This window comes from Solenopsis invicta, chromosome 8, assembly GCF_016802725.1.
Source record: "Solenopsis invicta isolate M01_SB chromosome 8, UNIL_Sinv_3.0, whole genome shotgun sequence".
Lineage (NCBI taxonomy): Eukaryota > Metazoa > Arthropoda > Insecta > Hymenoptera > Formicidae > Solenopsis > Solenopsis invicta.
In genome coordinates this window covers 19,330,100-19,356,736 of record NC_052671.1, presented here as the reverse complement: position 1 = coordinate 19,356,736, position 26,637 = coordinate 19,330,100, and the positions used below count along the sequence as shown (strand labels likewise).

At 29.0% G+C, this 26,637-nt stretch overlaps 1 protein-coding gene and 1 long non-coding RNA gene across 6 annotated transcripts in view; one reads left to right on the top strand and one right to left on the bottom strand.

The window, feature by feature from the left end:
- The window catches only part of LOC105196229 (death-inducer obliterator 1), a 29,490-nt gene extending 8,024 nt beyond the window's left edge, over positions 1-21,466 (bottom strand). Inside the window, exons 1-14 of one of the 5 annotated variants that reach the window (XM_039452299.1) lie at positions 21,279-21,466; positions 20,762-20,974; positions 19,054-19,186; positions 16,669-16,941; positions 14,844-15,094; positions 14,260-14,428; positions 13,875-14,183; positions 13,127-13,795; positions 10,353-10,793; positions 9,409-9,533; positions 5,445-5,764; positions 3,365-3,603; positions 2,765-3,190; positions 1,480-1,619 (exon numbers count right to left, since the gene is read on the bottom strand). In XM_039452299.1, the coding sequence (XP_039308233.1) occupies positions 1,480-1,619; positions 2,765-3,190; positions 3,365-3,603; positions 5,445-5,764; positions 9,409-9,533; positions 10,353-10,793; positions 13,127-13,795; positions 13,875-14,183; positions 14,260-14,428; positions 14,844-15,094; positions 16,669-16,941; positions 19,054-19,186; positions 20,762-20,848 (3,582 nt within the window). In that variant the 5' untranslated portion in view covers positions 20,849-20,974; positions 21,279-21,466. The other 4 variants (XM_039452298.1, XM_039452297.1, XM_039452300.1 and 1 more) reach the window with 4 other exon arrangements.
- LOC120358346 lies at positions 2,884-3,702 on the top strand. The gene is made up of 3 exons (XR_005575297.1): positions 2,884-3,025; positions 3,092-3,237; positions 3,357-3,702. It is a non-coding gene; the product is annotated as an uncharacterized LOC120358346 (long non-coding RNA).
- Positions 21,467-26,637: the final 5,171 nt, after the last annotated feature.

The window sequence follows — 26,637 nt, the reverse complement described above, 5'->3', positions numbered from 1 at the left end:
CATAAACAATTCTTTTCATTAACTTCAAAAATGTTTTATGAAAATCTCAAAATAATCTGGAATTTCGAAATATTCTACAAGTTTTTTACTTATGCTTCTGCACAGAGAAAGAATACAAGTTGTTATGAGAAAAAGATTCAGGATTTATCTAATAGTACTCATTAAATACGTTTTCTATTTCGTCGCGTTGACTTTGTAGGAAGTTCCTAAGATTTCTTTTTGGAAAAATGAGTAAATTTTGTTCAAAATTAATTTTTGTTTTATTATTGTTTAAAAATTAAATTTCCTATGTTTATATAAAAAATATAAATGATTTAATATTAAATATAAAATAAATAAAAACTTTAAAATTTTATTAATAATTAAAAACTAAAATAGTATTTTAATTAGAATACTTCCAGTTATCGTCGGAACTAAACTTATCTTGTTAACTTAATTTTTTATATTTTTTCGGAGCTCAAAAACATAAAAAAAATGACAAACTTTTTTTTTAAAGAAATGTTATTTATTTAGTTATTAAGTAAAATAATAAATTCTAATTTTGACAATACTCATACAAGTATTCTAATTAAAATAACGTTTAAGTTTTTAATATAAGTTTACTAAAAGAGCATGATAATTATGAATTATGATCAAATAAATTTATTTAATATATAAAAAATATTAATAATCTATATTTTTATGTAAAAAACAAGAAATCAATTTTTTAACAATAAATAACAAAAAGTAATTTTGAAAAATTTACCTACTTAAAAAAAAGAAAAGGCAAAATTAAGAACTTATAAAACAAAGTACAAGATTTCCTTCAGCTAACAATAAGTAAAAAATAACTAATAAACGTAGCCAAAAAATTAATTCTGTCAAATTTTTTCAATTTAATAAAAGCAAGTTATTTATTTGTTCTCTTCTATTTATCGTATGCAACATGAAAACAAAAAAACATACATAAAAATTTTTATAGAATATAAGATACAATCTTCTATCTTATCAAAAACTTTTTCCATACAGAAATGTTAAATGATAACAAAATCAACAGCAGCATGATCATATATAAAATTTATTTTTTAAGTTAGAAATTAAATTAGATTAATAACTATCTGATGTTATTAAATTTAATCTGGATAATCACTGAGCAAACGTGTAATCACACAATAACAGAAACGAATGATTAACTTATTAAAACAAAATGATAAGACGATTCTTTATTACAAAATGTATAGGAATAAAAAAATCATTATATAGAGTGTTTCTCTAAATATTAGAGAATGTATAAAATTCTATTTTCATATTTTCATTTATCATGTATAATAAATCGAAGCAAATAAATCATTCGTTTTTCAACATCAAAAATTGTTATCAATTTTAAGGGTTGACTTTTCAATTCGTTTATTAGGTGTATTTTTATTTATACGACTAGCTACCTTATCCTGATTTTCTTTTTCATGTATGATATCACCGTATAATTTATTAAATACGTACGGTTTTTCCAGTTGTTTGAATTTTCGTGACGAGCTTTCCACCTATTTGAAGTGTATTAATATTATTAGCTTCTACTATTTCATAACTTGGATTCTCTTTCAACCATGTTCGTAAATTGGATCTTACAGGAGCATCTGCACCTGAAATAATAATTCGTATATATACAAGGTGTCCCGTTTTAATTATCACAGACAAATATCTTGAAACATATGAAAAATACAAAAAAACGTTTGAGACAAAAATTATATGATATAAAAAGGAATAAATGACAAAATTAATTTTTGAAAAATAGTTTGCGAAATATTTTATACTTTATTCTCCATTACGATATGAATCAAAATATCTCGTAGAATATTAATTTTTGATCACGATACCTTAATACTTTTATGTACAAAATAATAAGACGTATCAATTAATTTCATATTTTTCGAAGTGTTTGCTTGCAGTAATTGAAATGGGATATCCTGTATATATTAATATGTGCGTACACACACGTGTACATATATACCAGAATCCCTCTATTCTAAATAAACCTTCTTTATGTTAATAATTTCTCTTTGAAAGTACTTTTATCTAATGATATATCGCTTATTTGCTATATTATTAGTAGTGAGTAGAGGTGAGATGGTCGTAAATCATTTGCATTACGAGCGTAAGACCTAGTAACTTCAAAATCTTATAATGAACGTTGCATAATTATTATGCAGCAAAAAAATTATTTTAATGTCGCAGCCATTATTACCCTAAAACAACAATTTTTAGATCCATCTAGACGTCAAACTAATTGATATTTAAACAATAACAACAATAATGTTCTGATGTTTCCAAAACCGTTAACAGAAAAATTATAAAAAAATAAGGTACCATCTCTCCACTATTAAGAACAATAATAAATAAAAATGTTTTTTAAGACTTAATTTAGAGTTAAAAGGGTTAAAAAATTATTTTTTAAGCAAAAAAATAATTTTAAAAAATTTCTTTAAACAAAATACATTTTATAAAATGTTTATCTTTTTTTAATAATTAAAAGTGTTTTTTAGTTGTTATTCTATCCCCCTTGTTATTTCATAAATGCATCTTTTCTTCCTCTTCAGTAAATTGTAAATTACGTTCGTTCTCTATAGCCAATAAACTTTTACCTATGAGGTAATTGATACAACTTTATGGTTAACAAATTGATGTTGATAAGAATTATGTCATGTTAATATTTACAGTTATTAAAAAAAAAGGGGGGGGGAAGAAGTATTCCACCACTTCCTCTTCAACATTAATCAGAAATACTTACCGGTAAGAACTTTACCAGTTTTTTTATCAAAGACTATTACTCTACTTTCAGGTTTTGTCTTCATAGATTCCACGGATAATTTCGTAGATTTTACATTTAATCCAGATGGCACGGGTTTGTCTTTAGTTAAAGTTTCCTGAGCATGTGTAAGAATACATGCATCCGAACAATAAATGCTAGAATTTCTAGCTTCCTTCTTACAAACAACACACTGCATTGTGCTAGAAGTTGGAGCGGCGCCGTCGTGATCTATAGAAGCCGGTAATTCTTTCGGTATAGCTTGCGACAAATTTTCACCTGATTCAACCTTTGTTTTTTGTTTTCCAGGTAGTGATTGCAAGTTCGACTTCGTCTTTTCTTCCTCAGCTTTTTTCTTTAGACAATTCGGACAAACCCATTCTATACCCTTCTCCTCCATTTGTTGACCTATCACATATTTATATAAAATAAATATCGTATACCACAAATCTAAAGTAAATATTTTCTCTTGTCATCTAAATTATTAATTATAATTATATATATATATATATATATATAAAACGAGTCTTATATTTATAATTAAATTATATATTAATTATAATTTGTATTCCAGACATTTACCCATGGCTTTGCTGACATGTACACATTTTCCATGGAACCAGTCTTCGCAGACGTCGCAGCATATCATAAATCGATTATTATGTGGCCGTTTACAGATACACCATAGTCGATCTGGATCATCCTCTGAATCTGAATTGTCCTCCTCATCGTCTTCATCGTCTTCTTCTTCTACGTTCATTACTTGCCCCGTTTTAAATTCGTCCTTGTTATGTTGTACTGGTTGCTGAACTGGTACCTGACTGTATCCATGTTAAAACAATTTTTAATAAATTTTAATCTAGAATAGAAACAGTAAAAGGCCGATAACGTGCAAAAGAGATGTACATTTTTAATTAAAATCCATTTTCGTTTAATCATTTATTTAAACAAATTGAACGTTTCAACTTACTTAGTCTTCCTCAGCAATATTAACAACTTATAACATTATAAATAAATAAACCGGAACGAGTATATAATAAATACAAATAAATATAAATATAGGTATTAATAGATATAACAATTGTGTCAAAATCATAAAAAGAATTATATCAAAACTTAATACGCGGATCATAGAATTTAACCATTTCTTTAACTGGAATAATGCCATAAGCTTTTACCAAGTATCGCACAAATTGATTTCCAAGATGATTCATATCAGAGAACAATCTATCAGACTTAATTCAAACAAGGATACCAAGCTTTTGAATGGATCGTATTTTATTATTCTTGATAAACTTGCCAAGGACACATAAGCAGATAGCGAGGAATAGAAATATTCAATCAAAACGTTCAGTTTAATGATTTTTTTTTAGATTGAAATTAGTATTACTCATGAATATACTTTGAACGTTATATTGAATGTCATATATAAATTTGTTTATATTGACCTGACTTGTATACACTAATTTAGAGTATTCATACTATATATTTATTTCAACTATATATTTATCAACTATATATTTATTTCAACAAACTGAAATAAATATATAGTTTAAAACGTATGTCTTTTTGCTTGACCTTTTACTCTTTCTATTTATATATGTTTGAAAATACGGGCAATTGACTTTTTAATGTTAATCTAGAATACTCTAAATTAGTGTATACAAGTCAGGTCAATATAAACAAATTTATATATGACATTCAATATAACGTTCAAAGTATATTCATGAATAATACTAATTTCAATCTTTACTTAGGCTTTTTCAATGTAAAAAAGTCCTCTAGATTAAAAGTGAAGAAAAATTGCGTGATTTTTCATTCCCATATATGGTATGTACATATTGTGATAACTAGTGATTTTCAATTAAATTAAAGCCAATGTAACTAATTAGTTACGAAAAAATGTTTAGTTATTAAAATTAAGTTTAGTTACAGTTATATACAAAAAGAAAGAAAATTATGATTACTGCAAAAGTAATAATAAACAAATTTATATTTTTAAAAAGTAATTCTAGTTAGTAGTTTTACAATTCTTTAAAAATACTTTTTAAATTTAACATTTAAATAAATTTGTTTTTTTTAACAATTAATAATTTTCAAATTTTATATTATTCCAAAAATAATATAAAATGAAATGTGTTCATCAATGGTTCAATTAAATAAAAGAAAAAAATTTGAATTTCTAATGCCAATCTGACAATGCATTTTATTGGTCATGTCATACTTTATGGTATATGGAATGCATTCCACTTAACGCTCGCAATACTCATAGAATCATTTCATTCTTGTTATTTATCAAATATTAAACAAGAACAAATAACACATAAGTGTTATGAGCATTAAGTGAAACAAGCCTATAGAGAGAAAATAGAGTGCATTAATGTGGTCCTGTTTAAGTGTAGCTTGTGTAGAAGTCATAGCAATCTCACAAAGCATATAAGATATGATGCCATAGCACTTACACAATATTCAAATAAGAAATATTTTAAAATATTTCTTATTAAATATTGATTTTATACCAATGCACAAATAATTATTATAAAAGTTATATCTAAATTATTTAATAATCGTTGTTTATGTTAAAATCGAATTGTAAGTTCGTTACATGTAATGATGAAATTATTTCCCAACCCTACATATTATTGTATGTTTCTTTACTTACGCAAGCTTCTCTACTTTCTTTGCCGGTTCCGGATTCGCCTGCGGTGTCTCAGTTTTCGCTTGTAGCCGTTTACTTCTAGTAGCAGGTGCTTCGATAGGAGGTAACTTAATCACACGATTGCCTCGAACAATTTCAATTGGCTCTTTATCGTCTTTCAAAGGCTTTTTGTTTGTTTCTTTCGAAACAGGTGTTTGTACCGTTGATATTACTTCGGCTGATTTAGAGTCTTGTTCAGATGATACTATCGTAGGTGATATAAGCATACTACTTGATGCCAACGGTTCCGGAATCACTCGTTGCCTGGGATCACTTAATGCAGCCTATAATGTGAAAAAAAAATCAATAATAAAATTCTTTTCATTTTTAACTCTCTTTCAAATATACAGTTGTGTCATTTAATTGCATTATGAATAAAATAAAATTATTATTCTTGTATATAAAACCAGATAAAATAGTGTTTTAAAATTCACATTACTACCTGTTTCTCTTTAAACTATTATGCAATGTCATCATATTTTTATAAATAACATTTTAAATAATAAATATTTCATAATTTTGAGTCTAGAATCAATTGAATAATACTGACAAATGTAATCATTAAATTTTCAATTAAAAATACTGATTATTAACAAAGTTACTGCACAAAAAATAAATAGAAGATCACCTTTCTCTCTATGAATATCTGCTTAATATTTAATGTATTTAAGTATTTAGGCAGAAACCAGCGCCATACAAATATCATTAATTAAATAAAGTTAAATATATTCTAAGTTTCGTGGAGCAAAAATTGAGCTTACGCAATTATTTTCTTTAAATTTTGTTTTGCTCAAAATATTACTCTCCTACATTAAAAAAAACGAAAATTTTTGTCATTATATTTTAACATAATACATTTCTATAATAGTACATTTTTACTTCTCATTAAAATAATTTTTGATCCAGGTTGAAAATCGCCAAAATTTTTGTATTATTTATATGTGCAATATAAAAATTAGATATAATTTTTAAGAATAAGTAAAAAATTGGCATCGTTTGATCTATAGAACATTTGTGGCATCGTTTGAAGTAGAAAACAGAGGTGGTTTGAAGAGAAATTTGGTTTGGATATTCATAGAAAATATCAGTACAACAACCGTATATATGGTCATATTTCCTTTCTTTAATAACTCTTTGATGACTATATAAATATGCACTGCTAGCGCTAGTAATATCTCGGAAGATATTGTCAGTCAAGATGTATCAAGACACCGATGGTGAATATTGGAATTATATTCCATGACGTATTCTATTGCATATTGTATATACAGCAAAGAATTTTTGTCTTCTGTAAAGAAGTATTAAATAAAATGATCTTTGTTTCATATAAGATTTAAATACTTCCTATAAAATTATACGATATCGTCTCCGTGCTCATGATATAAAATGAAAAAATACATTCAGAAAGAAATTTGGATCAAATGAAGAAACGATAGAAACCATAAATGATTATTTTGAAGAAATTCTTCTAGAAAGAAATCGGAAACCTTAAAAAACGTTGAGGAAAGTGAGTTGAGCTTCTAGGAATTATGTTGAAAAATGAAATATTCTAATAAAGTACCTTATCTAAAACTGCAGTTTCGTGAACTTAAAAATGTTTATAAAATTAGAGAGAAACTAAGATCTATCTGTGAAGGCTCTTCAATTATTTGTAAAATTATTGTTTTTATCTTTTTTAAGATCAAGTAAAAAAAAAAACTTATTTGAAATAATTTTAGTAAATAATACATTAAAATTTTCTATGTGATAAATTTAAAAACAATCATTTAGATTCTAATATTATTCTTTACATTCAAATTTAGATCTTTTATTAGCAACTTTTTTCGCTCTTATAGTACAAACAATACATCTTTTTTGTCCTGTTGGATAATTTTTATCTTTTTCAATATAAGAAGAAAAGTGTTAGACATACAAAATTAGATTTATGCTTTAAACCACGTTTTTCGATACTTTCAATTAATTATAATTTAAAATCAGAAAACGATAGATTTAAAAGATTTCTTATTTTGAACAGAACATTAAAACAGACAAGTTTTTCAAATTTTATTAAATGATTATATAAGTAAACGCGACCTTAAAAAGTTAAAAATTGCAATCATGATGAAAATGGGTAATGACATACATCAAAATATAGTCTAAAATCTTAATTAAAATAGTACTTTATTCATTAAAAAAATATTAATCCGTTCTTGAGATATTTGAGTTACTATATATAGAACGCTAGTCCTGAACCGGTTAATGTCAAATCAAATTACTCTTCAAATCACCTTCATAGATATTAAAAATGGTGATGTTCCTAGAATAGCGTAATGCGTTCAAGTTCATTTTGCACCCAGATATTTAGTATTTTCTGATTTTGAAGAACACTCTCGATCATTTTTCTTGTTATTTCATCCTTACATTAGCGATTTTCTAACGAATTCGTCGATCGACATACTTTCTTCCCCAATCACGTTCGCGGTAGCGTCGATATTGTGAAAAACATGTATGGTTATATGAGACACGATAGTTTAATAGTCAATGATGATACTTTTAGCTTTGTATTTTTCAGAAAAAAATTAGGCAACCATAAGACTTGAATGCAATATGTTATTCTGAGAACGTGAAAGATATTTTCAGTATCTAACACGCTTTCAACTTTAAACGGTACCACAGAAAATAATGCAGACAATTTTTTACCAATCCTCAATAAATGCCTTTTTTTAAAACGCGTCAAATGTTTTTATCTGCTATATTTCCAAGAAAAGAAATAAGGACTATACAACTGAATACCATTTGTATTTAAAACACAATCCACTCATAATATAAAATTCGAAAAATTTTGAATCATATATTACTTTATACAGGGTGTCCGGAAAATCGCTTCGAATATTTCGGGACGTGATTTGGGACTTCAAAAGAAGGAAAAAAAGCTATATAAACATAGGTCCGGAAATAAGTCGTTTCCAAGTTACAGACATTTTTATGTTAAAAAAAATCGTATTTTATAGTCCGCGTAGCATTCCTTCTTAAATTTTTTTATTAAATTCCTAATTTTTTCATTTTCATTTCTTATTTTTTTAATTTTCGAATTTTATTATTTTTTTATTTAATTAAATAATGTGTTAAAAAATAATATAATTACAAATATAAAAAAAAAAAAAAAAAAATAAAATTATTAATTAAATAAAAAAATAATAAAATTCAAAAATTTTAAAAATAAGAAATAAAAATAAAAAATTTAGGAATTTAAGGCTCCTGAGTACTCGCCGCGGTCATAATGAAGTCGTGACGTCAGAAGCGAAAAATTGCGTGAAATGACACGTAATTTTGTCCGACGTGCCATTTGTAAATAAAGCCAATTTGGATAAAACAGACTAATCAGATGGCTTTAAAACACTTCTAAATATCGGTCACGACTATCCTTTTTTCGCTTAGCAGTCCGTAAATAGTCGTAAAAAGCACGTAAAATGACGTCTATTCAGACAGGAAAACACACGGATAGCTATTAAAAGGAGTGAAAAATGTACTTTTATGTATAAAATTCAAAGAAACTTTACTCGAGGTTCATTTTTACGAATTTGGTAAATACGAGACAAGTCATATTTTCACAATGAAACACATAATAACAAAATGACATGCACGATAACATTTCATCGTCAATCTGTCACGTTTCACGTGTATTAGTTCTAATTTTGTCCGCGACGAAATGTCGCTACCGTCAACGCGGAGTTCTCGGCTGAGGAGTCAGGAGCCTTAATAAAAAAATTTAAGAATAGATGCCACGCGGACTATAAAATACGATTTTTTTAAGTATAAAAGTGGCTATAACTCAGAAACGATTTATTTCCGGACTTATGTTTATATAGCTTTTTTTCCTTCTTTTGGGATCCCAAATCACGTCTCGAAATATTCGTAGCAATTTTCCAGACACCCTGTATATACTCACATGCTCGGCTAAATCAACTCCAAGTTCCTCCTGTAACAACAACGCTTCAGCGAATAGGTCTTCCTCGTGTTTGCTGGCTTCCATTTCTAAAGTAGCTAATAAATGGTCTTCTCCTTCAATTCCACCTTAAACAAGTGCATAAAATGTTTTTAATAATTATTACTCTATAGTAATTTTTATGAATAAAAAAAGTGAGAAAAGTAGGATAAATTTAAATTGTAAGATTTTTAGAAAATTAGAAGTTAAAGAATTAGAAGAATGCTCTTCTTACGTTTTAAATAAACAAATACAGATACATTTTTATCAGAGAGAGTTAATAATAAAACTTATTATTCTTCAAAACAGTGCAACTTAGAATATAGTATTGAATTGATTATCTCTAATAAAGCAGTTTTTGATACTAGGGAAAGATACAATAGTAACATAAAATATAAATTTCATATCACTTATATGAGATCATTGCATTGTTCAATCATTTGTACTTATTTAAAAATATTAAAATAAAAAAATAATATTCATAATATAATAAATTGCAAATTGATATTTCTTAGATTCTTAATAAAGAATTAAAATTGTTTACTTGTAATTGAAAACGTAATTAAATTGTTTTTATTTGTTCGTTGAATAGTGCAGTAATTCTACTGTATTTTATATGATTAGATAATATAGAAACAAAATATTTTTAAATGTTTTTTAATAAAAATATAATGTGAATAAATAAAAGAATTCAACAAAAATAACTGCAAAATATGTTTATAAAAATAGCATACATTACTTTATAAAAATAAAAAGAAACAAAGCAACAATAATACATAAAAAATTTATTGCAAAATATAAAGATAACAAGTGTTAGTTTTTAAAAATCACGTGTGAATAAATAGCATATTGGACAACACTGAGAAATCAATATTACAAAATCAGTTCGACATAAAAAATAATTTTACCTGTATCTAATGACGGTTGTAACTCTTCCGTCAGTGGCGTCTTTGTTTCTGTTTTTTGTTCGTTTTCGCTTCCTGTCGTTACACTATTGTTTCCATCGACATTTAATTGCGATTCTGACAGAACAGACTGTTCAGAAGTATTAAATATTGTCTTTTTGTTAATAGGATTAGAAGTGTTCTGCACTACATTTGAATCAGGAATGATGCCAATATTCAATGAAACGGTTGTGGGAATAGAGCTAGTTGGTGATCCAGATGTAGGTACTACTGTTGCAAAAGGTGTAGTCGGAGTTGTAGGTGTTGCAGGATTATCTGTGACTTTCCCATCACTATTTGAACCCACTCGTCGAATTATGTCCGGTGTTGAAAAAAGCGCGGGACCCAAAGTATCAACTACGTAGCCCGCAGCTTTTCGATTATCTCTTTTAGGTTTCTTCGCACCTGTAAAAAATGTTTTAAAAATATAACTTAAAATTCCTCAGGTGTTAATTTGTTTTTCTTACAAAATCACAGCTGTTCGCAACCGCGATTCAATTCTTAAAATATGTGTTATAATAAAAATCTAAGAAACATATTTTTTTATATCGATCCAATTTGAGATTTGAGACTAAAACTATTAGTTTTATTGATTGTACATCAACTTACACACATATGATTTACAAAACGTCAATACATTACTACATAATAGTATAAATATGTTACTACATTAATATCGTGTGCATGCATCGCGTAAATTTTCAGGAACTGTTCTTTTATATTAGATTTCTAAGCTTAATTCTAAGGTTTTTTCATTTAATTCACATTTGTACGGACTACAGATTTTTGCATAAAGCAAATAATGAACCATTAATAGCTGTGAATGCCATATTGGACTAAGAGGTAAAAATCTAAATTTCTTAAACTTTTTTTATATAAAATTGACCAGCTTCAATTACATTGGTTTCTGTATTTTAATTGTAGAAAAGAATTTTTAAATCTGTAAGTGCAATTACAAAAATAGTGAGCTAAAAAATGTTTGATCGATAAAACAAAACAATTTACAATTAGAATCCCTTTGAATAATACAATTCTTTAAAACTAAATAATAAGAGCATTTTGAAAAATCTAAATAGTTATAAAATACATTAAAAAAAACTAGTTTTTACTTGTTAATACTACGTTACCTGAAAAAAGTAATATAGTATTAACAATTAAAAACTTTAGTATTTAACATATATTGGTTATAGCGAGGAATATCACTACATGTCTCAATAGTTGGTAGAACGCTCCCACAGAATGTAGCGAGATTCAGGTTCAAATCCTGGCTGGAGTGTTATTCTTTGCAATAATCATTTAATTTTTTCAGGGAGGGGGATCTTATAGATGCTTCTTAATTCTTAGCATCAATACTACTTTTAAATTGCTTGTCAAATTAAGGCTCCTGTCTAATCGTCGCAGCCATATTGAAGTCGTGACATCATAAGCGTGAAATGACACGTAATTTTGTCCGACGTGTCATTTGTAAACAAAGACAATTTGAATAAAACAGACTAATCAAAAAACTTTAAAATACTTGTAAAAATAAAGACTATAAAACTTGTAAAAGTAAAGACTATCTATCCTTTTTCCTCTTAACAGTCAATAAATAGTCGTAAAAAGCACGTAAAGTGAAGCCTATCCAGACAGGAAAACACATGGATAGCTATTGAAAGGAGTAAAAAATGTGCTTTTATGTATAAAATTCAAAGAAACTTTACTTGTGGTCCATTTTTACGAATTTGGTAAATACGAGACACGTCATATTTTCACAATAAAACACATAAAATGACATGCACAACATCTCAACGTCCATTTGTCACGTACGTTTCACGCCTATTAGTTCTAATTTTGTCCGCGACAAAATGTCGCTACCGTTAATGCGGAGTCCTTAATTTGTATTCTTTATTATAATAATTATATAGCAAAATAAGTGAAAATAGCTTTTTGATTTTTAATTGCGAATTTCCCGAAATTTTGACAGAGCAATTTGAAAACTGGATTAGTTTTCAGTATATATATATATATATATATATATATATATATATATATATATATATATATATACTGAAAATATAAAAGTTTATTTTCGTTGAGTATTTTCCGAGTTGTGAGGCTTGAAAGCTGTAATGTACTGTAACTTTCAAGCTTCACAACTCGAAAAATACTTAACGAAAATACATTTGTTTATAATGTTTTGGAAAGGTCTTGAGATAAGCTACAAGAATATGCAATAAAAAGTAGGCAGTTCCATTTAAAAAAGTTAATGTGATTTCGATCTGACCTTGACGACGCCATCCAAGGTCAAACTGATAAGATTAGTAAATAGATCTTTTGAAACCCTACAACTTTTATCTGAAACATTTTTTTCTAAAATGCTTAGTTTTCGAGATATTTCGCCGGCCCGGGACTTTTTGAACACCCTGTATATATATATATATATACATATACATATATATTATATATATATTATATATTTTATTATATATTATATTATTTTATATATATATATATATATATAAACTAGAAAATTATTAGTCTCGCGTTTTGATGCTTGAAGTCACTTTTAACTATGTAATTGCTTGAAATCAAATCTAAGTTTTTAAAAGATTATTGCACTGTGTAAATTTGATCAATATAAAAAAAATATGTATCGTGCAGATTTTCGTATTTAACAACATATTTCAATGAGAATCAAGTCGATTCCGAACAGTAGTGATAAGTCCTTAGCTGGCATAATAAAGTAAAGAAATACTGACTATCTAACGTCTTGATCTCGGCAGTTTTTGTGGAATTTTCTTCTCCCTTTGAAAGTGATTCTATGCTGCCGTCAGATTTTCTCTTTTCTCTCTTTACATCACCAGACTTGATTTTTATCGGCGAATTGCTGACTGATAAAACAGTTTTTGGTTGTTGAGGTATCGGCGAGTCTTGGGCCACATTTTGTTGCTGTGTCACAGACTGATGTAATCCAACTTGTTGCGCTACTAACGTTTTTGTTGGAGAAATCTGCACATTCGGATTCACTGGACTCTTAGACGTCATTGGTATTTGCAGTAATTTCCCATCTTTGGTCGTGAAAAATTTTGTACCAGTTTGACTAACAAGCTTTTCTTTTGAAACCAATACGGTCTTTTTAAGCCCGATATTCTTAAGTTCGTTCGATTTCATTGAAACATGTTTTGGAATAAACGTAACCTTTTGATTGGCTCGTCCTTGACCGGGTTTGGTCAGTACCATATCACCTTTGATCATATTGGCGCTAATTAAATTTGCTTTCACTTGATTTGTCGTTTGTAGTGGTTTTTCGTATGTTGGTGGCGATTCTTGAGACGGAGATGGAGACATTTCTGTAAACTGCAATTCTTCTTTCTTTTTCCCACCAAATGTCTTGACTTGTCTCTTACTCTTAGTAGGATTAAATCTCTCTGAAAAATGTCACGTTATTTCATTCAGTTATAGAATCAAGTATTTTCGAATAAACTAATTATTCACAATTATACACACCTGATTTATCGTCTTTTTCAGGAGTTTTCATTGCATTAACGGCAGCAGCCATCTCCCTGTCTAATCGCCGCACTTGTTCTATATCCAACTGCTTTTGACCTCTTCTTCGAATAGCTGTCATGCTACCACCTCTTGTAGTAAGACCCTTTCGTCCTCCTCGAGATCTAGCATTACTTCTCCTGGAGCTACGAGGGCCAAAATCAGAATCGTTATCATTATCGGACGGTGGTTCTGGTTCCGAAGACTCTGTAGACGATTCTGTAATTTCATCATCTTCTTCTTCCTCTTCTTTGTTATTTTTGGCTTGTACTGCAAGTATTGATAATTTGCTCTTAACATTCAATATAACTAATTTAGGTTAATTAAAAAATAATTGAGATAATACATTTAGTTGCTCCTTGTTGGACATTTGTTATATTTCTTGGCATTGACTGATGTGCTGGCAATTTAGGAGTCCCAACAATGCCTGTATTAGCTCTAGAAGGCCCAGTTGCAAGTGTAGACACAGGCATTTTACGTATTGGCCTGTTTATTTGCTTGTTTTGTAATGATACCTACGAAATATTAAATATATTAATTGATCACAGATAATAATACCAACAGGTATAAGGCAACAGATGGAAGAAAGTTCTAGATGAAATCTTACAAAATCAAGAATAAAATGTGATTAATGTTCTTTTTTTACAAATGTTTAAATATTTATGTAAAAAATGTGTAAAACACGTATTTCAATATAATTAAAATATAAAGCCTTTAAAATTTTATAATCAATTTTGTAATTGTAAATATTTAAATATTCACGTAGAAAGTGCTTACAAATATTTAAAATTAAAAACAAAAATTTAATTGCAATTTTATTATTATTGATTTTTATTGTATCATCTAAAATCATTTTTTAAATTTTCTCCAACTTGTTGCCAAACATTATGTACAGTAAATCTTGTATAATGTGTATGTAAGAATAATTACATTTATATTTTTTACAATATTCTTGCTTTTAACTCCAGCATTGTCCGTGTTATTAATAGATGATGACATTATAGTTGTTCGAGGAGAGGATGTTTGTATAAATTGTACATCAGTGGATTCAGGTAAATCATCGACGACTGGTAAAGGGTCTCTTGGCATTGGATCGCTAGGTGAAAATCGGCTTGTGTAACAATGGTCTAGTTGTACATTATATCGCATAGTGTTCTGCAACTCTTCTTTTGATAGCATATCTAAAAAATTTAATATATAGAAAAATTGTAAATTAATTATCAAATGAGAGAAATAGATAGAATATGCATTTGCATAACATCTCAAACTCGGCATATATTTATTATAGATATCTTTTACGACGGGTTACGTTTCAAAATTTTGGTTGTGAATCAAATTAATTGTACGTCGAATAACATAGCGTTAAGTAATTGTTACTATCATACATATTGTTTAAACTAATATATTATGAATGCCAAATAATTTTGTATTGCAATAAATACAATTATAGATTTCTATTTAAAAAAATAAATTAAAAAAAAATTATTCTTAATATAATTGCTATTATAAAATTAATATTGAGTTTAAGTATAGATTAACTTCAACAAGTGATTAAAAACTTATTTCTTAAAAATATAACTTTTAATATAATATTTAGTTTTTTTAAAGTTGATATATATATATATATATTTTATATATTTATATATAAGTACATGTAATTTTTTAGGCACTTCTGATAGTTAAAAAGTGAATATACATTCATCTGCTTCATGCAGATTATAACATGTGATAAAGAATAAAAAAAACATTTCTTAATTAAAAATATCGAGGTCACTTAAAATGTTTAAAATGGCATACAATTGTTTCCATACAATTGTTTCCATAATATTATATCTTCAAGATAAACTCAATGCACTATAATAAATGTTACTTTTATTAATATTTTATTGATTTTATTGACATTATATACACAAACACATGAATCTCAAATATCCATTAAAAAAACGCAACTATGTAATTTATGTGAATGTATTTTATTAATTTTGTTGATATTTAATATAAAATTTTCTTATTAAGCAAATTTTTATTAATGGATATTTTTACATGTATTTGTGTATAAATAAAATCAATAAAAATAACACTCACCATAGCGTTAAATTCATTCTGAAAAGTCCTACAATATCATGAGAAAAAAGTGTATGGTGTCATTTAAAAAATTCAAAGTAACTTCAACTTATTTTATTAAAAATTTTTTTATTTTTTTATTGCAAGTTGTAGCCTACATCAAGTAAATAAATATTCACCTTTCATTTTTTTAACTGTCAGAAGTGCTTAAAAAATCATAGGTACCGTGTCATACATTGAACGCCATGTATAATTTAGAACACTAATTCACAAGTGCTTAATTAGCTTATAATCTACCAGTTTACTTAATCAATAGTATGTCAATCGTAAATCCAAAAATTCGTAAGTAGAGTGAGATAATTTATATTGACAAAATTGTAAAAGTTACAAGTTAGTGAGCAAACAAAAGTTTTTTGTACTGTTACAGTCATAAGACTTGAACAAAAAAGCAAAAGAACTTTATATACATATATATATATATATATATATATAAAGTTCTTTTGCTTTTTTGTTATATATATATATATAAACACACACACACACACACACACTCACTCACTCACTCACACACACACACACACACACACACACACACACACACACACACACACACACACACACACACACACACACACACACACACACACACACACACACACACACACACATATATAGAAATAATACAAAGTACCAAGCATTGCAGTGACATTTTCTCCAAGTATTTGTTTTGCCTCTTCACTTTGAAGAGCCGTTTGTAATGTTTCCAGCTGTTCTGGATCCATCTCCAGATCCATAAAAGGATCTACCAGTCCACTTGGGTCAGTACTGGCATTGGCGTTTATTGAGCTTGATGTAGAATGAACAAATGTCGGTGGATCTACTGTCAAGGTTATATCCCCATTTTCATTGTCTGTGTCAGCTTGTCCCAATCTTACCACGCTTACATTAGCACTCGTTTGATTCACTAAAACAACAATTTGATACTGTTTTAATCGTTCATCGAGCATTATTTATTCATGTCAATCTTCCATGAGATATTATCAGAAAAATATCAATTCTACTAGTAAAAAAACTGTTATTTAATTTACTTGTCTTCTTTTAAATAATAGTTATCTTTAAATTATTTCAACAAAGAATATTTTCTTTATAATAATTTTAATCCTAGAGTGGTGATATAGGTGAATTTTCATCCAGGTAATAAATCAAGTTTTGTACAAATATTGTTATTAAAATTTTGATTTTAGATAATATTTAATCTTACATTAAAATAATTTTTAATTTAGTTATTCTAACACATATAAAATAGAAAATTCTTAAAATTCTAAAAAAGTTATTAACTATATAGATAAATTTTCAACCAAAATAGTATTAATGCAAAAAAATAGCATTCTAGAATTAAAATATACTCATCACAAAATATTTAAAAAACAATTCATTATTATTATATACTATTCATTTTTAGTATTCCTCTCTTTTAGAAAATATAAAATTAATATATACGCACGCACGCACGCACGCACGCACGCACGCTCGCACGCACGCTCGCACGCTCGCACACACGTATATATACATAAATTTTCACCTTAATACTCTTATGCTTATTTCCACCAATGTAGCTTAACTTTGATCTCAGTTTAACTTACTCTTTATCTTTTTCCAAATCTTAGAACTAAAGAAAAATAAAGAGTAAATTAAACTGAGATCAAAGTTAATTTGTGTTGGTGGAAATAGGCATTAATATTAAATCACTAGAGTTCAGAATATATTTTGAATAAATTTAATGTTTATGATAATCTTGTAATAGATTTTCATATGTATAAATTATGGTTAGGTAATTATTAATTAAAAAAAGTTAAAAATTTTATAAATTAAAAAAATTAATAACTTTTAATTTAATTGAGTTAATTTTAAATAAGTTAATTTTTAACTTTAATTAGTTATTTTTAAAACACACAAACTTTGACTTATTAACTTTCTTTTTTCCCCAAGTTAAAAATTTACTTATATAAAAGGGAAAAAATAGATTCCTAAAATACATTCTCTATAAAAAAAATATTTCTTTATTATTTTATATACATTTAAGGCTCCTGTCTCTATTCACCACGGCTATATTGAAGTCGTCACGTCATAAGCGAGAAATCACACATAAGTTTCCGCGTAGCATTTATAAATAAAGATAATTTGGATAAAACAGTATAACAAAATCGCTTTAAAATACTTATAAAAATAAACTATCCTTTTTCTGCTTGATAATAAATAGTCATAAAAAGCATATAAAGTAAAGATATTCAGGCAGGAAACACACGGTTAAACTAAAGTTTCCACCATGGTATTTGTAAATAAAGAAAATTTGGATAAAACGAAACAAGATCGCTTTAAAATACTTGTAAAAATGGACCTTGACTATCCTTTTTCTGCCCAACAGTCAGTAAATAGCCGTAAAAAGCACTTAAATTTAAACCTACTTAAGAAAACATACCACTAAATGGATAGCCATTGAATGGAGTAAAAAATATACTTTTATGTACAAAATTCAAAGAAATTTTATTTGCGATCCACTTTTACAAATTTGGTAAATACGAGACAAATTACATTTGCACAATAAAACACATAATAACAAAATGACATAAACGACAAATTTTTATTGTCAATTTGTCACGTTTCATGCCTATTAGTAATTTCTAATATTGTTCGCGATGGGACGTCGCTACTATCAACGCGAAGTTCTTGGGCTTTACAGGCACCAAGAGCTTTACAAGATATTAAATATGTTAGATGATTCATATTATAAATTGTTTTGAGTAATTTAACTTTAAAAACTTGAGAATTTTTATTTAATGTTTTTCAAAATTAACTTTTAATCTAATTTAATACTAACTATGCAACTTTTAATAAGACTAAATTTATAATTTTTTTCTTTTTTAACTTAATTTAGTTAACAAAAATATTTTAATTCATCCAATTCTGATATAAACTTGTATAAAATATATTTGAAACAAGTAATACTTAATTAGAATAATTTACTATTTTTCTGTCTGTATTTCTTATTTTACTCTACTTGCTTGCGATAACTTACTTATCAAATTTTGTAGAGTCGCTTGATCGACGGATATTACTCCGTCATCGTTGACAACGATGATTAACGTATCATCTTTCTTCTCAGAGCTCTCCTGTGGCTCGATGATGTATGAATTGGACATCTTGCTTGTCTGAGGGAAAACAAATTATAAACTTATAATATTAAACAGGATTGTGCGTACATTTCAAGATTGGATTTACATGAATTATTTTCAAATAATTTATGTTGTTTACATAAATCTTTTTCATGTAAATAATACAAGCAATGTAATTTATTAAACTTGAATAACAATACAAAAAAAATAATGTAGTTCTAAGGTTCTAAGATCAACATATTTGATTTTAATGTTAATAAAATAAGTGTACATACATTTAAAAAAACAAGAAGTTTCCACAAATTTTAATAAAATTTGAATCCAGCAATTCATACATTGTTTATACAGACAATACATTTAACATAAAGTGCAGTCCATTTTATGCACAATGCATTTAGCCTTATTTAATATTTGAAACAATAAGGATAAATGATACATCATATGTATCATGTGTAAAACAGAACCTTGTAATAGCTTACACAGTAAATGTAATACAGATTTTAGTATTAATAAAAGTACATACAACATTAAAAATTAACCATAATATAATTTTCCCTATTTCTGATAAAATTTAAATTCAATAAATTATAATTATTGTTTATATAAACGTTATATTAAACAGAATTTGTATAATAAACATAAATCCTTTCTATGTACACAATATAAGCAATGTATGTAAATTATTAAAAATTGGATAATACAATAAAAAAAGTAATTAAGTTTGAAGATTGCTAATATATTTGCTTAAACTGAGATCAAATGAGGTAATCAAAAGTAACATTACAAAGAGTATATAATTAGCGCCACTATTTCAGATGAAATGCAAAACATTTATAATTTTTATATAGCTCATTTTGTAACGTAGACTACCTTTTGTATATAAATACAATTGTGATATTGAATATTCAAACTGACTATTCGAGCATAATTTGGATCAACTAGTAAAGATAAGATTAGCATTTATTAATTGAGCCATTATTCCTGATAAAGGATTACAGTACTGAACAATTTAACCTTGGAATACCACTTATATTTTTTTTTTAGTACTCCAGACTGCATTAAGCAACATCTCCAGTGTAATCAAACGTACTTGGGTATTTCATATTTAACATTTATTAAACAAAGATAAAGTAATATACCTTTACAATTTCTGAACAGTCATAAAAATTCACTCATATAATTAAGTTTTTTTTATATCTAACTTTCTATAAATTGTAAGGTATTAAAATAACTCAAGACTCAACACTATTGTAATATAAAATATCTCAAATGCCCTTAAGTTATCAAAATTTCAACAAAAAATAAATTAAAATAGAATATTTAAATGAAAATTCACTCACAACAACATTCCAGAGTTAATAGAAAGCATTAGGTAGTCCCGGGGCGATCAATAATATTGTACAATACTCTTCTGAACAATTCAAAACAAATTCCATACAGTCTTCAATCAATCGCGGAATAGTCAAATAGTGTGCAATAATAGATTATTCTTTTTCAACTCTTTATGATTGAATCTATTGTACAGTTTACTGTTTCCCTTTTTCTTATCCGTGTGAGAAAAAAAAAGAAGTCTTATTGAGCGTCTAAAGGCCGTTTTAAGGTTATGGTTACCTGGGCGCGAAATTGTTCAAGAGTTCGCGTTCGCAAAAAGTTTCGTGAATCAATCCCTCTGTCGATCAGTGAAGTACTCTCGAGCATCAAGCACGACGTTACGCGCGTTCCCGGATAATAAACGGCAGCGTTGTCAACGGAGTTTCCGCGGGATTCATGCTTTTGTCCGCGACGAGTGATTACCAGCACCGCAACAATGCCTGCTCTCCTCGTCTGTGCAGGAAAAAATAAAAGAATTGAAATGAGATGTCGGCAAATTAGAATATCGCGAGCGAATGGAATCGAATCGTAAATGTCGCCGCACCGTTACCGAGACGCGGAGCGTGTGACGCGCGCGGTAGCAGCAAGAGAATCAATAAGCAAGCGTGCCTCGCCTCACCGCTCTCGTCGCGTCCGCGTCAGAACGTCTCCCTAAACGAGTAAACAACGGTGCCGCCGAGGGATCGGCCATTTTGTTTTGGTCTGCGTCGGGTAGCGCGACATCGTTCATCGGTCGTCGTCGCTGTTGTCGTCTTACCCGCTATCTCTTCCCGCCGTCGCCGATTCGCTCGTCACGAACGAGTCCTCGATGACGACGACGATTCTCTCATACAACCCTCCACTTGCTCTCACTCACTACCCGTTTCAACGATTCATCGCAACGTCCGTCCATGAATCGGTGGCCGATTACAATACATAGATATCGCGCGCGCACTGACATGTGCATACATACGTGCAATACGTGCATGCACGTTCATACATACCGTGCGCGTCTTGCATTGCGCAACTAGTTGAATCAAGACTGTCAGATAGCGCGCGAATTCAATTCGCTTTAGAGTCCCTAGAAGTAAGTCTGGTCAATCTTCTAGTTCGATTAAAAATGGAGTGTTAGTTACTGTAGTTACTACATAAAACAACAACTCGATTTATCAAATTTCAACTAAGAAAAAGTTGTCAGCCAGGACGATTAAATAAACCCATTTTTAACAACAAAACTATGGCTATGCACTCATTGATTTAGGCCGGTATTCATAGTCGATTCTTATATTTAAGATCATCTTAAGTATCATCTTAAGATGCCATCAACCAATCAGAGAGCCGTATTAGCATCTTAAGACGTTACTTAAGACGCTCTTGAAATAAGAATCGTCTATGAATACCGGCCTTAATAGACATTTCATTTATATCATTTTATTTTATTGAAAGATATGTCACATCATATTACATTTCATAAAGTAAATATATTTATGTTTATTATTTATCAATATATTGAATGTTTATGTTGAATGTTTATTTATACGAGTCTGTTGAATGTTCATGAATAGTTTAATGATTAATGTAATATTATTGTATGTTTTGTATTATTGTATATTGTTAATGTAATATAGTTCAATAAATCATACTCTATATTTTATTTGTATTTAATTTTTTGTTTTATCAATAAATGTTATCTTCTTATTACGTATTTTGCATATTTAATGATTAATCTTTCTTATAATTCTTTTATTTTTTTTCAATAATCTTTTTGCCTATTTTAATTATCGGCTCATGATATTATTTTTGATTTATTTTCTTGACCGAAAATACAAACCACTCGTCATATGTAAGTATATAAAATTGATTCATCCATTATTGACATGTTTGACACTTATATATGATTAATTTTTGCTTCTGTGAGCAAATAACTTGCCTATCTTCGTTAGGTTGTAACAAAATATATTCTTATATTTATTTTTCACACTTCGGCTTTTAAATTGTTCCGTGTACTCAGTCATCACTCATAGGTTCCACCATCGAAGCAATTAAAAACAGGACAAGATTGACCAGGGGGTCGATTGTGGCTGCGTTCCGATATACACTGCAAGTACTGAAAATCTATAGTTCACGTTACGTATAGATTTTCAGTACTGGCAGTGAATTTCGGAATGCAGCCTGTGTATCATGTAACTAGAGTGAAAATTACAAAAGTGAGCGAATTCACTAGGTATTGACCAATAAAATTATAAATACTCTAGTAAATTTGTTCACTTTTGTCATTTTCACTCTAGTTACATGATACACAATCGATCCCCAGACTCTTACTTCTAGGGACTCTAATTCGCTTTGCTTAATAGGCTTTCTACAATAAGCTATTAGTTGGTATCATAAGTCATAAGCCATAAGAATTGATCAATCACAGTTGAATATTCTCTTCATAGGCTTTTTACAATAAGCTATTAGTCGGTATCATAAGTCATAAGCAATAAACATTGATCAATCACAGTCGAATATACTCTTCACATTTGACTGTAGTCAAATATAAAGAGAATTGGTCAATTTATATGGCTTATGATTTATGATAGCAACTAATAGCTTATTGTAGAAAGCCTAATAAAAAATACAACAATGAAAAGTACAGACAATAGAAGGAATAACAAACAATAGAATTCAACTTAACCTATGCAAAATAGCGCATTAATGCGTAATAAAAAATAAAGAAATGTGGCATAGACATAGAAATATAGGGACAGTGCATAAGCTTAGTAGGCCTATTCTGTAAAGGTTGATTTATACAGACCTTAACCGCTAACTTATGCCGTAATCTGTAAGAAATTGGCTAATCATAGTCGATTATTCTTCTATAAATCGATTATGATTGGTCAATTTCTTATAGATTCCGGCATAAGTTATCGGTTACGGCCTGCATAAACCAATCTTAATTCTTATCAAAGGCTTTCTACAATAAGCTATTAGTCGGTATCATAAGCATAAGCCATAAGAATTGATCAATCACAGTCGAATATTCTTTTCACATTTGACTGTGATTGGTCAATTTTTATGGCTTATGACTTATAATACCGACTAATAGCTTATTGCAGAAAGCCGGGTGACACTCTTTTGGACACAGCACGATTGGACACCAACCAATCATCTTGACTTATCTAACCAAACCAACGGAAAAACTCTAGGCATCGGCCGCTGTGAGTGGTGGTGTCCAATCGTGCGGTGTCCAATCGTGCGCACCCCCAGAAAACCTATTACGACAATTTGGCATCATTACCAGCGTCGTTGCGTAAATATTATACCCCAAATAGCACAAAATATTTATAAAACATTTACTAAATATTTATAATATTTATTTTAATATTTATAAACATTTATCATAAACATTTAATAAATGTTTTTATGGTCGTAGATTGGATTGATAATAAATATTTATCATAAACAATTAAAAAATATTTATGATAAATATTATAGTAAATGTTTTGAAAACGTTTATTATTTATTATGATAAATATTATGATAAATATTTTGAAGATATTTATTAATTATTACGATAAATATCATGGTAAATATTTTGAAAATGTTTATTAATTATTATGATAAAAATTTGTAAAATTTTACTTTTTTTTATTAAATTTATATAAAACTTTTAGTATTAAAAATCGCATCAACAAACAATATTTTTTAAATATTTATTGTTGTGTATTTTAAATATTTAAAAAAACATTGTCTGCTGATTTGGAATAGTGGAATCTAACTAAAAATTATGAATTAATTTTAATTTAATTTATTATTTAATAATTACAATATTAATATACATAGACAATTCTTATCATTCTCGGTTAAACGTTAACGAGGAAAGATATTCAAAGGTTCCTTCCACGTGTTCTGGAACTTAATTCGTAGATATCAATAAAAACGCCGCCGGTAAACAAAGTTCAGGCGCCACCATTCTCTTAAATTTATTTTTTTTGGGAATATATATACCCGGTGTACACCGCTTATTTAATGTACAATCGTGTTCATTATAGTTGCGACACTTTTTCTTAGATGCGTCTCTGAACACGCAACTATAACAAGAGCTGAGAACATGATTGGTTCTTACTTGTGGATCCAACCAATTACGTTCGCCGCTCGATGAGCAAGGCTACTTTCCAAAAACTATCGAAGAAAAAGTGTCGCAACTATAATGAACAGTCGTGTTCAATTAAATGTTAAATTAATAATAAATAAACATAACTTTATAAAAATGAAAAATAAGTAAAAAAATTAATATTAAATAAACATTAAATAAATATTAAATAAACATTTTAAAAAGTGTTTACTAAAATTATTTTTTCAATTAAATAATTCATGAAAAAAATAAATACTTAAACAATATTAAATAAATGTCTAAAAAACGTTTATTTAAAAAAAATAAATATTAAATAGATATTAAATTAATATTCAATAAATATTAAATTAATTTTTAAAAAATGTTTTTTTCAAATAAAAAATTAATGTAAAGTAAATATTAAATTAATGTTGAATAAATGTTAAATTAATGTTTTTAAAAAATGTTTTTTCAAATGAAAAATTAATGTGAAATAAATATTAAATTAATGTTAAATAAATAAATGTTAATGTCACGTCCGCGACGTTGCGAGTATAAATTTTTTCGACACCGGTATAAAACAGACGGGCAAGCCGGCATTCGCTAACAAATCTAACTGTCAGGTCGCATCCTGTTCTTAACATTTTCCAGCGCCGGATAGCGCAGCAGAATGATCTGCACGCACGGCCAGCAAGTCATAAAATCATAGACTAATGTCTATTTAACATTTCCCAGCGCCGGATAGTCGCGGCAGAGCGATCTGCACGCACGGCCAGTAAGTCGTAAAATCATATTTAACATTTTCCAGTGACGGAAGGTTGCTAGAAGGAAACTGCGCCTACGACACTCGAAAAGTAATAAAATCTCAATCCAACATTTTCCAGCGCCGGATGGTCGCGGCGGAGAAGTCCGCTCGCACGGCACTTGAAAAACACCGCGACAGAGAAATCTGTCGCGCGACCGTTAAAGTCATAAAATCGTGAACTGACATTTCCCTGACATTTCTCAGTGCCGGATGGTCGCGGCGGAGAAGTCCGCTCGCACGGCACTTGAACTTGAGTTTTCTTATTCAAGGAATCTGAGTGGTTGCATCAGCAGCAACCCCCCACTAAGAGCACCGACTTGCCGCGCTTTTTCAGAGCTTTGTCTCAAAATCATATAAATAGGGATGCAGCCCGCGACTCCGGGCAGTTCGAACTCGAGAGTAGAGATCAGGGCTAGTGTAGCCAGGACGGTTCCGTGTCGCAATTGTAGCGACCGAGTTCCCCTGAGCTACTAGTTCGCGCTAATCCAAACGAGTCACTCTAATTCCAATCCTAATTCTAATTCGAATTCCAGCTCTAACTCAAATCCTAAATCGAGACACTTCCTAATTCCAATTCTAATTCTAATTTTAAGTCTAACTCTAAATCCATCGTTATTTTTCTCGTAAGCTTAATTTCAATGTAACCGTAGTTTAAATTGTGCTTTATATCGTAGTAATAAAAGATTAGTTTATGCACAAATGCTTTTTCGCTTAATCACCATGCTTAACCTCCTCCGCTTCCATGCATGCAATACTGCGACGCGAGTGTAGTGCCTAAACAGAAGTATCACGATCGAGGCTCGAGGACGACCGGACAGCCGAGAAGGACGAAGACGATCATCACCTGACCAGAGCGGCTACCAAGGCAACAGTTTCAACAGCAACCGCCATACTAAAGCTAAGTCGCAACGTCCAACAAAGCATGTCACACGCGTACTTTTCAACTCAAGCCCCATATTTCGATTGGCTTAACTCCGCGTTGTGTAGCCTGGCCACCTTCCATCAACACCAGATTAACCGCACGATCATTTGCGACGGGTGCCGAAATACTCTCCCCTTTCGCGACCGCGTATTTTTTAACTCAGTCACGCGTCACTACTTAATTATCGGCGGGGACGAAGAAGCCACACGCTGCTCGTCCTGCAATCGTCTAATCTCATTTCCGGAGACCGCGATCGACTGCGTCGAGTGCTACGAAGCACTGAACGACCTCGCGCGCCATTTGCACAACTCGGA